Here is a 16,709-nt window from a genome sequence, read left to right as displayed (position 1 = left end):
CACAGCTTTTGTTACAGCACTCAATTTAGGCATTCACACAGAGGTAAAACCAAAATAAAAAGACACCACCAGCAAACTTACTTCATTACATGAAAAGCTGGGGTGTCATCTTACAGTTCAGAAGCTCTCCCATCAACCAAGAAGGGAAATGGCAGACCTGTCTTAATTGTCTCAACTGGACCAGTTAACTGGGTCACAGTACAAAGCAAAGTAAGTTAACCTGTATTTGCCAAAAGATCCTGAACCTACAGTACACTGTATTAAAAGCCTATGTGGGTATGATGATTGTGCTGAAAACAGTCCAAATACAATCACAAACCTTTAATAACATGTAGCATAGTCATATTTGAAGAATGTGGACAAGAAAACATAGCCAGAGAGGCCCCGACTTAGTTTTTGGAATGTCTCAAGATTTGAGACATCTAAAAAGGAACCAAAGTGATTGGAAAGCAAGATATGCATGACACAAAGATGAACCAGATCTAAAGAGGAATGTACCATAATTTGCAAAGGACATGATGAAGTAGCCCTGTTCAGATTGTCAGTGAAATGAGTATCCGTGGTGACACACCTTAATGATGGTGAAAGACTATTAACCAATTTTTAAAAATATTTTTAGGTAAACTTTGCATAAAGGTGAAAAACGCCCGTTTATTGTTGGCATGTCTGTCTTACTGTCCTCATAACAACAAGTGGAAAGTCTTTTTGAAGTTTGGTATATTTATTCTTCAAGGAAATTTGTTAGGAAGGTTCAGTTTTCACCAAGATATTTTAAATAGAGTGAACTATACAAGTTTTAAGTTTGAGCAAATCTAATTTAAAAGCACTAGCAAAATTATATCATTGTCATAAAATAGAAAAACTTCTGTACAATGTAAATTTCGTATTAGTTAAATTTACCTTCAGTGAGGTTCATTCAACTTGTATATTTTCTACATTTTTTTTTCTCCGCTGACGGCCACTCCTGATGCTTAAACAACTTCCAAATCCAAGTTACTAAAATTCAGGCACAGCTGAATGTATTAGCGTCAGCATGCAGTCAGCTGTTTGAACAAATTTCTGCCACACCAACTCTCTTCTCCCAATATTTGAAGCTCTGTCAGGTAAGTTGCATGACAATTGCAACAGTAAAACCAATAAAATGCAAGCAGATGTCATTTAAATTATCTAGAAATTACCTGAAGAGAAAACAAAACTTTAAGTGGTTCAGAAAGCCATTATTCATACCGTTATGTGCAAATGCACATTACATTTTGGCGTTAAAATTAAAAAAAAATCAACCTCACGTTTAATCGATAAGTGTGGTTGATTTACACAAGATTAACCAAGTTGGCAAAATCCGTAACTTACAGCCTTATGAGAAAGGGCTTAATTGATTCTAGACTATAGAAAGAATGCATGCAATACAGAGATGCGTAAAACGGCAATATTTATGGACAACTTTAAATATAATGTCAGAATGATTCTAAATGAAGTTAAGGAATAAAGAACTTGAGTGAAAGAGTTTCTGTGTGGGTAGCAGACCTGAATACTACAAGAAGAATATGAAAGCAGATTTGCATTGGGAAGGTTAACCCTATAACGCCTGAATTTTTAATTTCAGGAAAAAAAATTTTTTTTGTTTTTATTCTTTACTTTCATAGTTATCAATATATAAAACAACCAAAATATATTAAAAAAATATAAAATTTGCAATGTTTTTTAAATGTAACCAAATTGTCACATTCGTCCATGGATCTATAATACAAGAATAAAAAATGCACCTTCATTTCTATATTGTTTTTCATCTTATTTTATTATTAAATAAAAAAAACAAACTGAAAGCTTATTTTATTTATAAAGTATAATACAAAATGTATTTGTTTATAATTTTAGTTAGTGTGAAATTGAACAAAACAATTTTTTTCTTTTGTGATACAAAGATGAACTTTGCATTTGCTGCAGAAAAATACTGGTGCGCTCTTGCAATTTACATTTTTGCATCTTCCTCTGTTTGTGACCTCAGGGTAATGGTGAAGACCATCCAAACGGATATCACTTCCAGGGATACTTTTGGTGGCAGGACCTCTTCTCTTTTTGTTAGCAAACTCAACATCAGTAGAACTAGTTGAAGGTCTGCCTCTTTTTGTTGGTCTATTACTTTTTTCTTCAAGAAGAAGAGCTTCGGTGATGCTCATTTTGAACTCTTGCAGACTTTGGATCTTTTTTTTTGGTAACTGAAGGCTCTCACAGTCTCTACGATAAAGTAGCCAAGAGTTCACAACAGTCACATCTATAAAATGAAAAAATAATTTGTGATAATATTTTTTCGATCTGATGTGAATTCTGTACAGTGCAATTAGCGAGTCCATCAAATCAACACCTCCCATAAACTGATTGTAGGTTTTCACAATAGCGGGGCAATCGATTGTGATGGTTTGTTTTGTCTTTTTGTCATATCGCTTACAGTTGGTCTTTGGTTCTGCCGAGGCAAAAGTTGACATAAGGTTTACAACTCTATTATCTGCCCATTTCACTACACGTACTTCAGTATCTTCAACTAGAGCAGTCACTTCTTGATGGGACCCTTTGCCTCTTTTCATCAAATCTTTGTCCTTGATTAGTTTGATGCCAGGCAAACGATTGATTCTAACAGTTCCCAAGCTAAATATTTTTTCTTTGCTAAAGTTGTCATCAAAGGAAGTGACGTAAACCAGTTATCAAAATATAATAAATGGTTCAATCCAACAGGAATTGATTGGGCCAATTTCAGTACTACATTTGAACTAGCTCCCAAGTCGGGTTCTCCTAATACCGGTTCAATTTTCTCTGAATATATGAAAAAATCATACATGATGCCTTTGTCATCGCAAAGAACAAACAATTTGTATCCCCACTTGTGTGGTTTGCTGGGTATATATTGTTTCATGCTTGATCTTCCTTTGAATGGAACTATCTGTTCATCCACGCATAGCATTTGGGGCATTGGTATTTCCCGAAACTTTTTTTGTAAATGGTCTATCAAAGGCCGGATCTTGAATAATTTATCTGTTTTCTCATTAGGTAAGGGAATTTGTGAATTATCATTGAAGTGAATCTTGGACTTTATTTCTTCCCATCTATCCATCCATCCATCCATTTTCCAACCCGCTGAATCCGAACACAGGGTCACGGGGGTCTGCTGGAGCCAATCCCAGCCAACACAGGGCACAAGGCAGGAAACAATCCTGGGCAGGGTGCCAACCCACCGCAGTTCTTCCCATCTATCTCTACTTATCACTTCCGATACAATAGGACAGTTTAGTTTGCTCTTCCAATATAAACGTGAATTTGAGAGCTTCACCATAGACATAGCAAGCAGTGTACCCAAAAATTGCTCAAGTTCCTGCCTACTCAGTGCAAGAGGTTTATTAGGATTTTGCTGGATTGCATAAAGATTTGATTGGTCGACAATATGAGTAATGATATCCTTCGAGAAAAAATGTCTAAAATATTCAACAGGACGTTTTATTACCCCAGAAGAATCTATTTGTCCTAACCATTCAGGCATAGGTCTAGCTGTACCGTCTCCAGAAATGTGCCGCCAAAGAGGAATTCTTTTTGATTGGAAATTTCTTGATGTAGATGGCTTTGAACTTGTAGTTATTGGAATTGATTCTTCAACTTCAACAACTGAAGTTTCTAACTCATCTTCACTAGTATTATCATTACTAACTACGAGGTCTTCTAATTCATCCAAATCAAAATAATCGGGCGCATATTCACTTCCTATCATGGGAAAAAATAAATAGTTATCAAAATAGTTTGAATAGCAATATAATTAAAATTTTATATCCATCCATCCATTTTCCAACCCGCTGAATCTGAACACAGGATCACGGGGGTCTGCTGGAGCCAATCCCAGTCAACACAGGGCACAAGGCAGGAAACAAACCCCGGGCAGGGTGCCAGCCCACCGCAGGGCACACACTAGGGACAATTTAGAATTGCCAATGCATCTAACCTGCATGTCTTTGGACTGTGGGAGGAAACCCAAGCAGACATGAGGAGAACATGCAAACTCCACGCAGGGAGGACCTGAGAAGCAAACCCAGGTCCCCAGGTCTCCCAACTGCAAGGCAGCAGTGCTACCCACTGTGCCACCGTGCTGCCCAAATTGTATATTGTAAAATGAAAATTTTTAAATATAATACACATTTTATTTACCAGTGTCATCCGTATTAGCATCTGGTTCCTTGTCTGAGTCTGTACCGCTTCCATCTAGGTCATATATTCGCCGTTTTCCATAAAACAAACCACAATCCATGCTGTGGTAATTTTTGTCACCGTCGAATCAAAAGACGAACGTAACGAATTCGTTACGTTTTGAAAAAGCGGAAATATATAATAAATATAATGTTTTTTATGAGTATTACACCTTTGACATAAAAACTACAGTTTTATGAACATATACAAAAAATATCAACACTAAAACTTCACTAGATTGAAAATTATCGTGAAATGCACTGAACGGCAACGAGCACCTAACCACACACGCACAATCGGTCGAAACATGTGCCACTATTCAAGCATTTGGCCGCTAAAATGCCTGACTAGCGGTATGCATTTGTAATAGTAAAGTGCGCCGATTTCGTTGACATCGTCGTCGGCTCCAAAAGCTTTAGAATTTCTGTACCAGATACGTTTTAATTAAATGTTACGAAAACGTCGCGCTCGGCGTTATAGGGTTAAAACCTGGAAATGGCCAGCGTGCTACACATTGGTTCCATGTCAAAGTGTAATATTTTAGAAGTAGCAAAAGAAGAAAGCCGGAACCAAATATTACAGAAAATGAAGTTGTACCACCCTCAAGAGCCCAACATGTCTAGACCAAGCTATACTGGAGTCAGCGGAAGTTACAAAAGAGAAGACATTGGATTAGATGGGATAATGTGGTAAACGTTTTGTTGACCTTGATGAAGAAATAATCAGGCTAAAAATGACAAGTGGAAACAAAGGGCCAGAATGGTTGGAGGTAGACATAAAAAAAAAACAAAAAACGACCAAAGTAAACAGAGGTAATGACTTATGAACCAAACTCCTATAATGGTTATGGAGAGACAAAGGCAGAGTAAGTTGCATTAACTGAGAACCATATCAATTCAAACTAAATGTGCAGTTCAAAAATAAATAGTAATGGAAACTGTCATTTTTCACAAGGAAGGGCACAAGACTGTTAATGTAGAGGCAGAAATTACAACTTGAAGAAATTAAAAACGCCTGCCCAAAAAATGTTGCTAAAAAAATTCCTGCCAAAAATCTGTAAGGTAAAATTTTCTACAATAGGAATTAAAACACCAAAGAGCAGATCTGAAGTAATCTCAACTCTACCTCACTCAAAATGGGGAAAATGCCACAATAAAGGGGACATCAGTGTAGAGAGTCAGTGGTGGGAAAGGAGTGCTGTAGTTTAGAAACAGACGTCTGAAGAGGGATAACCTGATGCATAGGTAATTACTTAGCTTCAGTGACGGAGATACAAAGAAAATGTCCTTTGTGCCAATTTGCTGTGAAATGGGTAACATTTGCTAAAATCTCTGACATCATGCAATAACAATACTATATACCATTCCGGCTTGTCACAATACTACATTCACAAAATGCGTAGACGAACTGGTGCTAAATAAAACGATGAGCAGAAGGCCACAGTCTTTCTAAAAATGCACAGGTCAGGGATTCTGGAAGAGCTCTGATGTGATATAAGAATTCTTACAAAAAATACTGGTGCGAATTCCAGGTTTGGCTGAAAATATACATAGAATTAGTCATTATGATGTCCATTTGTCCTAGCCATTTTTCACAGGCTCAAATGAAATAAGCCAAGGTGTGGCATATTGGAGGAACATCACTATAGCTGATTTTGAGGAAGACATCTTAAGGCTCATTCTGCTTCACTCTGTTGGGATACGCTGACTAAATCAGTATTCTAATTCATGGTTTTTGACCCCAACTTTCCCCATCACCACCAACTGAAAATTTCTTTCAAGACCTGGGAAAAAAAACACTGGGTGGATGGAAATCTGGAAGTTATAACCCAGTGGTAGCTGTCCAAGGAAATTCTGCTTGTCCATCAGTACCCTCTTCTTGTGGTAGAAGTTTGTACTCCTCATTCTCTCGTACAAAGAATCCATTTTCACGGGTGGCCTCATCCATCTCCTCTGCAGCCTGCTCAGCGATCTGAGCAGTATCAGGATCAGTAGAGCACTTTGTGTATACTTCAGCATAGTAGTTGTGTGAAGTCTGAGTGGGATCAGCATCTGGCCAGCCCACATACTCTCGTACCAGCTGGCGAATAAATAAGGCAGGGATAGGCAGAGAGGCCAACAGAATGAGTCCAATCAAGACCACCATCCCCCAAGGTGGATACTGAAGGGTGACTTCTTCTGCCTGTCAAACAAAATAGTAAGCAGAGATGTGATTATGTAATAGCTCAGTTAATGTTTGGCTCTGTACATAGGGGTAACATCAATGTTAGAATTTTTAGTTTTCCAAATTGTCTACTTTAAAACCACCAGTGCAGGGAAGCAGAGCATAGGGTAATACACTTTTTAGAATCATTCTCCCAATGGCCAATTTTCAAAATTGATTGAGGTGGCACAGGTAGTCCAGCTCCCCCAGGATCACAGACAATCTCAAGAGCATGGAGCAGATACAAGGAGATGGGCCATTACAAGAGGACAGCTGGACAGAGCTGTAGAAGGGCATCAACCCAGCAGCAGGACTAGTATCTACTCCTTTGTGGGTGGAGGAACAGAAGGAGCACTGCCAGAGCCCTACAAAATGACCTCCAGCTGGCTACTGGTGTTAGTTTGTTTCTGATAGTATGGTAAGAAACAATGAGGGTGGCATGAGGGCCTGACGTCCTCTAGTAGGACATGTGTTCGAGCCCATCACCGTGTAGCTTTGGTTGGCACTCTCCAGAGAATACCACAATTTGTAGCTTTGTCATTGGTGCCCCATTCTTTTCACAGATGAGAGCAGGTTCACTCTAAGCAGATGTGACAGACATCAAAGAGTCTGGAGACACCATGGTGAATGTTATGCAGCCTGCAACATCATCCAGCATAGCCAGTTTCACAGCGAGTCAGTGATGGTCTGGGGAGGCATATCCTTGGAGGGTTGAACAGACCTAAACATGCTAGGCAACGCTACCATGACTACTTTTTAGGCACCACAATAAAATGCTTAGAGCATTTGCCAGAACTTACATAGGTGCAATGGGCCCTGGGTTTCTCTTAGTGAAGGACAATGCCCGGCCTCATGTGGCCAGAATGTGTAGGCAGTTCCTGGATGATAAAGGCATTGATGCCATTGACTGGCTCGCACATTTCCCAGACCTGAATCCAATTGAGAATATTTGGGATGTTATGTATCGGTGCATTCAACACCAGCAATTAGCACCACAAAATGTCCAGGAGGGCACTAACGTTCTGATCCAGGACTGGGAGGAGATCCCTCGTCTCATCAGGAACATGTTTAGACATTGTCGGGAGTGCATACAGGAACATGGACACCATACACACTACCAAGTTATGTTACGAGTTGCCATGATGAAATTCATGCAGATTGGTTCAGCCTATGATTTCAATTTTTGACTCTTATTTTCAGTGTGATGTTGAATCCAGCATTCAATGAGTTAGTGATTTTGGTTTCCACTGACCATTGTTACATCATTTTGTTCTCAGTGAATTACACAGTAAATATTTTCCACTTTAATATTGTTCCTCGATATCTGATGTGTGATTTAAGTGCTCCATTAATTTTTATGAACAGTTTATATTATATTCCACAACATTCAAAGCTTCTTGAACACATCTAATTGTTTGGCCATACAAAAATGTTCTAACTTACAATTTGCAAGAAATAAGAGGTTCACAGTGACTCAAACTAGGACAAAAAAACATGATATATAAAAGTGACATTAATTATTACCTGTGAGACATTCCATGCCCTATAAGTGGGGTGCTGGATACACATTTGGATCAGACTGGCAAGAAGCAGGCCTACCATACCAATAAGGCAGATATATTTCCACAGGTATTTATACACTACTGGTGGGCGCCATGCCAACATCCCTTCAATATCATCTATAAATCTGATTGACAAAAATAGAAATAATCAAATAAATGGTTAGCTCTTTACCATATGTGGCTTTCAGAAGCAAGTGCCAAATAATTCACAGGATCAAACAAGACAAAACTCTTATCCTCACCGCTCAGCTCCATAGACCCAGGACACACTGATGGTCTCAAACACTACAACGATAATGAGTGGAAGAGTGGCCGAGTAGTCATCAAACATTGTGACAAAATAGCTACCACAGCGCTGGACAAATAGCAGGCCAATAAGGAATCCCAGGAGGCAACTTAACACTGTACAGAAAGAGAAAAGAAGCTTATCAGAACTTGAAATTTACTTCATTTTCTCTGAGCAGTGTGATCAGACATCTTGCATTTCCCAAACAATCTCATAAACAGGATCAGTCAAAAATTAGGTATCACAGCATGTTCTTAAAAGTCTTTCTTTGCTCTGTATTTTAGACAATGTATAATTTCACATTGCAGTTATATCTGCAGGCACCATTCTGTGGATACTGCTGCTTGCTTCACACATTGGTGCACCAAGTTTAACCACCTATCTCTCCAGTGGTATTCAATATGGGAACATAATCTGACATAGCAGATGTTTTATGATTGCCAGTGCAGGATGGCATAGGTGTGCGCTTTGTAAAGACGGTTTACTTTAGCAATGTGCAATCCATGAAAAAGTGACTTTGATAAGACCTTGCAAGAAATATAAAATATAGCCTTCAAACCCAGAATGACAAGCCCAGCATCTTCAGCTATGAAATAACGTTTTTGAAACCATCTTTGTTAAATTGTAGCACAACTGCTGCTGACACTGTCAAAAACACTGCTGACTGAATCAGTTACATTTTTTGAGTTTGTAATTGAGGTAGCTGGCTTTTTCCCCCTACCCTGTTGTTAGCATCACTGTTTTACTTGTCTGACACATTGCCATTGATGCACTACGGTTCACTAAGTTAGCATAACTTGTTCATTTTTAAAAATGTTATTTTTTAAATATCTGTTTTGTTACAGAGGTTGTTTCATTGAAAAATGAAAAGGGATGGTGGGTGGTTGCACAACATACTGAAAGATGCCACTAAACAAAACAGGGTGGATCTGGGGGAATTGGAAAATGGAAAACTGAATAATAAAATGTAAGCTAATACTGATTTTTCATCTACAAGCCTGTGTGTTTCTTTTTTATTCTCTTTTCATGCTAATGTTAAATACCCATGGCTTTACCACAATCAATATGAGCAACCATTTGTATAAGTGTGGTGGGGTTATTTTAAGTTCTTTGAAGCTTTTAGAAGTACTAGCAGTGTTAAAACAAGAGGGGAAAATATGAGTTTATCTTCTAATACTATTACTGTTCTAAAATATGAAAAAGAAAAAAATCCATATATTAGAAGTAACCCAAATTGAGCAGAACCCACTCCCTCATCTTGTATAAATTCCTGGAAAATCTTATCACCCTAACCGTGACCAAGCAAAGCTCATAGTTCAAACTAAGAAAAATATACCAATCACTTAACTAATACATTTATCAATACAAATTTTCCCAGCACCCCACTGACCTGTCAAAAGTGTCCTCCTCCTGCGCAGAGCTGAGAAGTTGTCAATAAGCGGAGTTAGAATGCCCTGCATGTTCCCAAACATGGTGCTCAGGCCCAAGTTCAGCAGCATCAGGAAGAAGAGTACAGACCAGAAAGGAGATGCTGGAAATAGGCTCATGGCTTCTGTGAACGCAATGAAAGCCAAACCTGTTCCTTCCACACCCTGTAAAAATTAAGCAAGTCCTGTTGGCTAAGCAAACTTCAGGTCTGACAGCCTTAATATTTATGTATTTTTTTTTCCTCGAGTCACAGGGAGCAACATCTGTCAAATATGAGGGGAGGAAAGTAACAACCACATTGGGTTTTCTCTTTAAAAAAAAAAAAAAAAAAAAAAAAAAAAAAAAAAAAAACCTTTGACTGACAACATGTGTGATGTTAATATGTTAATCAGTCAGCTGACTGACTAACAAGACTGTAATTGTCTGATACTTAATGGCATAGTCAATAACTACACCCTACTCTCATGCTACTTATCAGCTTTGGGAATTTATGGGTCCCCCCATCATATTATCTTTCTAAGACAGGACCATGGCAGTTTTGAGGCAGACCCCAACTCTCAATATTTGTTACATACCTTTATATGCAAGCTAAAATGTCCAATCTCATATTAAACCATTATAATCGACTTACTATACAGTGGCATGCAAAGGTTTGGGCACTCTTGCTTAAAATGTCTGTTACTGTGAATAGTTAAGTGAGCAGAAGATGAACTGATCAGCATAAAGCTAAAGATGGCAATTTCTTTTCAGCATTTTATGCAAGACTAGTGTATTGGTTTTGGTTTGTACAATTGTACAATGAAAAAAGGAAAGGACATACTGGGCACACTAAGATATCGGAGATCTCAGATAACTTTTACCAAGGTCCCAGACCTTTCACAGTAACAGACATTTTAAGCAAGGGTACCCAAACTTTTGTATGCCACTGTATACAAGTGAAGGAAGAAAAAAATAATAATTTACAAAAATGGCCACTGATTACATAACATATCTGAATGAGTATCACATTAAATCAATTACTCTCATCACATCTAGAATGAGATCAAGGATGACAAAACATACAAAAATAAGTTTGACCTAACAATAATAAATACATTGAAGGGTTATATAATACTGTAGTAGGAGAACACAAAGTAATAAAAGGATGAGAAAAAACAAACTGCTATCCCTTCTGGACCTTCCTAACACGTGGGATGGCTGTTCCACCTTCTACTACAATGCTAATGCAAAATTCCTTTCCAACACCTCCTGTAATTCTCTTACTTCACCTCTGGCCAGACAAGCTCTTGAAAACACCTATCATCTTGAATCCAAATTTACTTCATCTTGATGAATTCTTCCATCATATTGACAGCCTGCCAATCTGAATATCTAACAATCACGTGTTATGAAACCCATGTAGAATTTAATAAATATGCCTCTTCTGAGATGTCAGAAAAGAGACATCAGAAAAGAACACAAAGACGTGTGTGACCAGTTTCATCCGATCGTCGGTTAACGGCATTTCATGAACACCAACTGCTAAATCAATGCTGCCCTGGGACATTCATCCTTGACATCTCTTAATTCCTTTCAGTAAGCTTTTTAAAAAACTATACATATCCAGCCTTTACTATTGCTCTTATTGTCTATTACTTATTATTATTCATTAATAAATACCAACTTTTTTCATCTTTCTATACCGAGTGATTGAAGTAATGAAGTACAATTATTTTTTGGAGCACCTGGAGCAGTATGGAAGTGCCATATGATCCAAACTGCAAGATTTTATTGAACTAAGGAATTAGAGCTCTTTCACTTAATGAACAGTGAGTTAAAGAAATACATTCACTGGTTGATAAATGACCTATAGCCAGACATGTTGAGCCTTTTTATGTTTTGAATATATTCTTGGAGACCAAAGGTAATATTTAAGGTCTGAGATATATCTAAGATGTTGCACATGGTTCGTGCATATGATAAGTAAGCCTCTTAGAGTAGTAGGGAAAGCAGACTGTTTGTGTTATTCATACAATACTTGAGTGAGTTAAAGTGTGGTTAGTGTCTGTGCGTATTTGTATATCTATGTATGTGTGTATTAATTTCAAAGTGTGAGAGTAGAGCAATCCTGTAATGAACCTGGTAAGATCACATAATCCCTAGGAAAGAAAATAAGAGTAACCAGAGGGGAATAACATAATAATATAGAAACTGAAGAGGAAAAAAAAAAGTTAAGGTCTAAAAATTATTAATCCGCTTCAGAATGAAGACATTAAGAAGTCATAAATTTACAAAAGATTTTTAATTGGCAAGGAGTGGTTTCTAATTAAGCTATTAAGTTGGAACAAAAACCTGAAGCCACTAGGACACTCTAGGACCGACTTTGCCTACCCCTCACCTATATAAATTAATAAATAAATGAACAGAATGAATGAGATAGACATATACTATAGAAGTGAAGTTAGAAGTGTATCGAAAGAGAGAAGAGGAAAGTTAAACATATTACAACAATCTGTGATGAATAAAAATAAAACCAAGAAAGAGAAAGGTGCTTACTTTGTTCATCTCCTTCTCTAAGCTGCAGCGCTCAAGCGGGATACCTTTTAGGACATCCTGATGTTGCTCATACCACAACTGGTACTCCTGCACAGTGGCACTTACATTAGGAGTGATGACTTGGCTTATGTTTATAGAGCCCATTTTCATCAGCATTGAAAAGTGCTCAAGGTTTCTGCACCAGAGAGACACACACATATATCACCCTCTGAAGGACAGGACTTTTTCTGTAAGTCAGGCTTACATTAAGGACAATGAGAAAAGTAACTGTGTTTAAACTATAATAGGGTTAGCCTCCAATCAACTAAACTTCCTTCATGCATGCACATTCTATAGTGTTTCCCTCTTCTTTCTTCCAATTAACTCATGTAGGAGTTATCCACCAAATGAGGGACTTTATATATTCACAGTACAAATAAATTTAAAAAGTGTCTTGTAGCCAGTTCCCCCAAACTATTTTCTTCACTGACTAGCATACTCACTTTTCCACACAGTCCTTCACAATAACATTGGCCCGGAAGCCCAGGACTGCAAATACCACCAATGATGCAAGAACTGAAGTCATGAAGTTGATGAAGGAGACAAGGATGGCATCAAAGTGGCAATTATTGTTGTGGCTATTGTAGCTGGAATAAGCAATCACACTGCCAAAACCAAGGCCAAGGGCAAAGAACACCTGTGTTGCTGCCTGTCGCCACACTTGTACATCACCCCAGATCTGCAACTAAGAAAGAAAAAATATTCAATAGAGGGTTGAGAAACCCAATTTGGAGGCATAGTACAGTAATCCCTCGCTATATTGCGCTTCGACTTTCGCGGCTTCACTCTATAGCGGATTTTATATGTAAGCATATCTAAATATATAACGTGGATTTTTCGCTGCTTCGCGGGTTTCTGCGGACAATGGGTCTTTTTACTTCTGGTACTTGCTTCCTCAGTTGGTTTGCCCAGTTGATTTCATACAAGAGATGCTATTGGCAGATGGCTGAGAAGCTACCCAATCAGAGCATGCAGTTAAGTACCTGTGTGCTGCTGATTGGCTCAGCGACGGAGTGCTGCATTAACCAGGAAGTCTCATCTCACTCATTCAGCATTAACGTGCTCTTGCTACTGCTTCAGGGGCCATGTCCAAGCGCCAACAGAAGATGCAAATGATTGCAGAAAAGGTAAAAGTTTTGGATATGGTGAAGGAAGGGAACAGCTACACCGCTGCAGGACACCATTACGGCATCAATGAGTCCACGATTCTTTTTATTTAAAAAGGAGGAAAAGCATATAAGATCTACGGCCGCAGTGTCCTTTAACCAGGGCGCAAAACGAGTTGTAAGTGGATGTGATAAGGCAGTAGTCTGGATGGAATCTGCTTTAGGGATTTGGATTGAAGAGTGCTGGAAGAAGAACAACGGCGGTGCTACACAGTCGCCTGAAGAGGCTCCTTTAGAAGAGCTGTAACGCTATCCTTTGTTGTGCAGTAAAATTAAACTCATCGTTATCAGACAAGTTGTCGTGTCATTGTTGGTGAGTAACCATAATTAATTATCTACGTACAGTACTTATTACATGTACATAGTTTAGTGTCACTGTACACACATTTTACTGTATACAATTTCTCTTGCATTGTACGTATTTATTGCTGGTGGCCTGTCTGTCGTAATGGCTGTAACATATGTGATATCGGAGACGCTCGATATCTTTAAAATAATATTTAGGTTTTACTGTATATAAACTGTGTTTACATACATAATTTCAATGAATCTTACCTAATATCTATGAGAATACAAAGGGTTTATGCTGTATAATTGTGCGGGAAATGTTTATAATAGTGTGGGAGAGTTTATAAGGGCTTAAAATATATAAAAATAACCATATGAACATATGGCTTCTACTTCGCGGATTTTCACCTTTCGCGGGGGGTTCTGGAACGCAACCCCCGCGATGGAGGAGGGATTACTGTACATATAGATCTTTGACAGGATATTATTTCACATAGGTCTTGAAAGACAAAGGGGTCAAGAAACTAGTCTGACATATGACTTTCAAAACTTAAGTCTGTGTGATCATGAAGGTCATAGAGATGAGCTGCCAAATGAGTCATACCAGACACACAACGAGCAGAACAGAGGTTGGGGAAAAAAAAAAACAAAAAAAAAAAAAAAAAAAGGACTACCAGAAAGTATAAAATAAAGCAGGGGTAATTTATCATATAGCCACTCTGGAGAATTGTTGTGGTGTAGCTATGTGTCACATGTAGTTTCACTTGGCCATGATAATGGAACATAACATTGTTAATGCCTCTTAGAAAAATAATCCCCTCTAATAATCATGTATAATAAAGAGTGATTGATTGTTAACCTCTAGCAACACAAATTTCATGCGGTACTTACCCGTGGATAAAACATATAGCGAATTCCATCAGCAGCACCTTCCAAAAGGAGCCCTCTGACTAGGAAGCAGAAAAGAACCACATAGGGGAAAACTGAACTGAAATACATGACCTGAAACAACAATTAATTTTTTTTAATGCGAAGGAAAAGAGATGGTACTGACAAGACAGGTAAACAGGCACACTAATGGCAAGTCAGCAGGCCAACCTTTCCAGAAGACTTAATGCCTTTAATCATGGCCAAGCAGACAATAACCCAGGCAGCAAAGAGGCACCCAATCATGATGGGATTAAAGGAACCAGTATCCTCAATGGAGTCTGTGATGTCCAAGGCCTGGCGGTACCAGAAGTATGTGGTTGGTGAGCTCTGGGTGCATTCAGGAACTGAAAGGCAAAAATAAATAAAATAAAAAATAAACTGTACTCCAGTGCTGTGAGATGCTCTGAAAGTTCACTCTGTGGGAGTTATTGGCTGGCAGAACATAGGTACACAGTAAAGAATGACAGGTGTGCACATATGAAGGTTTAAGCGAGTATGTGTACATCCTTTTGTGTTACATAAATGAATGTGCACAGGACAGTTAATGTGTAAATATGGTAAGCCTGCCTGTGTGCAAGTATGAGTGAAGATAGAATTCTAAGGTCTCCAAAATGTGAATTAGGTAATTTGAGATAGACATGTGTTGAGCTAAATAGTCTCTTCTATTCAGAAATATTCTTAGGTAAGTAAGCAATGATGTTTGTGCATGAATAAGACAACTCACATGTCTAAGTGTGAGATGGAGTGCAAGCATGAACAATGAAGGGAACAAATATGCAAGAGTGGTAACAGTTGTTTGTGTAAATAAGTTCAAAGGTATGCAAGTGTCTCAGTATACATGGAGTTGTAAGTGAGCACAACTGTGTTTTGAGTTTCACTTACCCAGATTACTGCTGTTGGCCATACTTGGGCAAGACTCCCAAGGCAGAGAGTACTGGAAGGAGTTTCCCAAGTAGAAGAGGCTCCAGGCAATAATAACATTATAGTAGAGTGCCACGAAGGAGCACACCTGGAACAGAAAAGATGAGTGGGTTTACTTGTCAGCCACTTGATAATTAGAGGAAATGTTTCTTAATAAAACAGGACAAGCATCAAATTTTCTCTTCAGAGGAAGGTGGCCTAATATTCTTCATAGGCTACACTGTAGTAAGGGGCAAAATATGCTCAATTTACCACACAGCTTGCAAATCCGATGCCTGCCAAGCGGGGGCTTATATGTTTCCATACACCAATGCTGCCCTGACGAATGCTCTGACCCGCTGCCAGCTCAAGGAAAAACAATGGGATTCCAATGATGACCAACAGCAAGAAGTACAGCAACAAGAAAGCTCCTGGGGAAAGAGGGGCACCAGTGAGAGTGAAACAGCAAACACAAGTCAGCTACTAGTGTATCATGCATCCATCTCCAGGTAGGCTATTGTCTTATAAGTAAAAAAGCCGGGATGTTAACACTCACCTCCCCCGTTCTGATGGCACAGGTACGGAAAACGCCAAACGTTGCCAAGTCCAACCGAGAAGCCAACCTGTGCAAGGATGTACTGCATTTTGTTTCCCCATGTTGGCCGGGTGCTTGGAGCATCATATACAGGCAATGTGCCATCTGATGTGTCAGCTATCAAGCCAGTGCTGGATTCTGCCAAGCCCAGCCCATCCCCCTCCTCCACTGGGCACCGGCTCTTCTCCATCAGACTTCAAATCAATCAGGGCCACCTCAATGTTAAAAGGATCATGTCAGGTATATTAGGCTTAAAGGTATCTGTTAGTTAAATCAAAGAGGAATACACATTAATGAATAATTTTTCAAAACATATGTTTGATTAAATCTGAAGACCAAAACGCGAGGTCTTTCAGCACTGCCCTCATATAATCTATGCACAGCTCTTTGCCTTCCAAATGACAATGAAAAAAGTAGCCCTGTATTGATCATAAAAGAAAGTGATTTTCTTTTTTATTAAAAGAAATTGTTAGAACATAAGCAATATATTGATTTTAATTAAAAGAAAACACGTTTCATACGGGAGTTAAAAATTCCTGAGCCTGAAACCTTTG

The 16,709-nt window shown here is 38.6% G+C and overlaps 1 protein-coding gene across 3 annotated transcripts in view; it reads right to left on the bottom strand.

The window, feature by feature from the left end:
- Positions 1–615: 615 nt before the first annotated feature.
- The window catches only part of slc6a16a (solute carrier family 6 member 16a), a 40,483-nt gene continuing 24,389 nt past the window's right edge, over positions 616–16,709 (bottom strand). For 2 of the 3 annotated variants that reach the window (XM_051934146.1, XM_051934144.1), the window contains exons 2-13: positions 16,117–16,370; positions 15,834–15,991; positions 15,543–15,669; positions 14,829–15,004; positions 14,622–14,732; positions 12,720–12,961; positions 12,238–12,412; positions 9,665–9,866; positions 8,231–8,390; positions 7,951–8,113; positions 4,714–6,405; positions 616–1,576 (exon numbers count right to left, since the gene is read on the bottom strand). In XM_051934146.1, coding sequence (XP_051790106.1) covers positions 6,046–6,405; positions 7,951–8,113; positions 8,231–8,390; positions 9,665–9,866; positions 12,238–12,412; positions 12,720–12,961; positions 14,622–14,732; positions 14,829–15,004; positions 15,543–15,669; positions 15,834–15,991; positions 16,117–16,345 — 2,103 coding nt within the window. In that variant the 5' untranslated portion in view covers positions 16,346–16,370 and the 3' untranslated portion in view covers positions 616–1,576; positions 4,714–6,045. Of the gene's footprint in view, positions 1,577–4,713; positions 6,406–7,950; positions 8,114–8,230; positions 8,391–9,664; positions 9,867–12,237; positions 12,413–12,719; positions 12,962–14,621; positions 14,733–14,828; positions 15,005–15,542; positions 15,670–15,833; positions 15,992–16,116; positions 16,417–16,709 lie in introns of all 3 variants that reach the window. The other variant, XM_051934145.1, reaches the window with a different exon arrangement.

Source organism: Erpetoichthys calabaricus, chromosome 11, assembly GCF_900747795.2.
Source record: "Erpetoichthys calabaricus chromosome 11, fErpCal1.3, whole genome shotgun sequence".
In the NCBI taxonomy this organism is placed as follows: Eukaryota; Metazoa; Chordata; class Cladistia; order Polypteriformes; family Polypteridae; genus Erpetoichthys; species Erpetoichthys calabaricus.
Note: the sequence above shows the minus strand (reverse complement) of the source record. Positions and strands in the feature narration are given on the sequence as shown.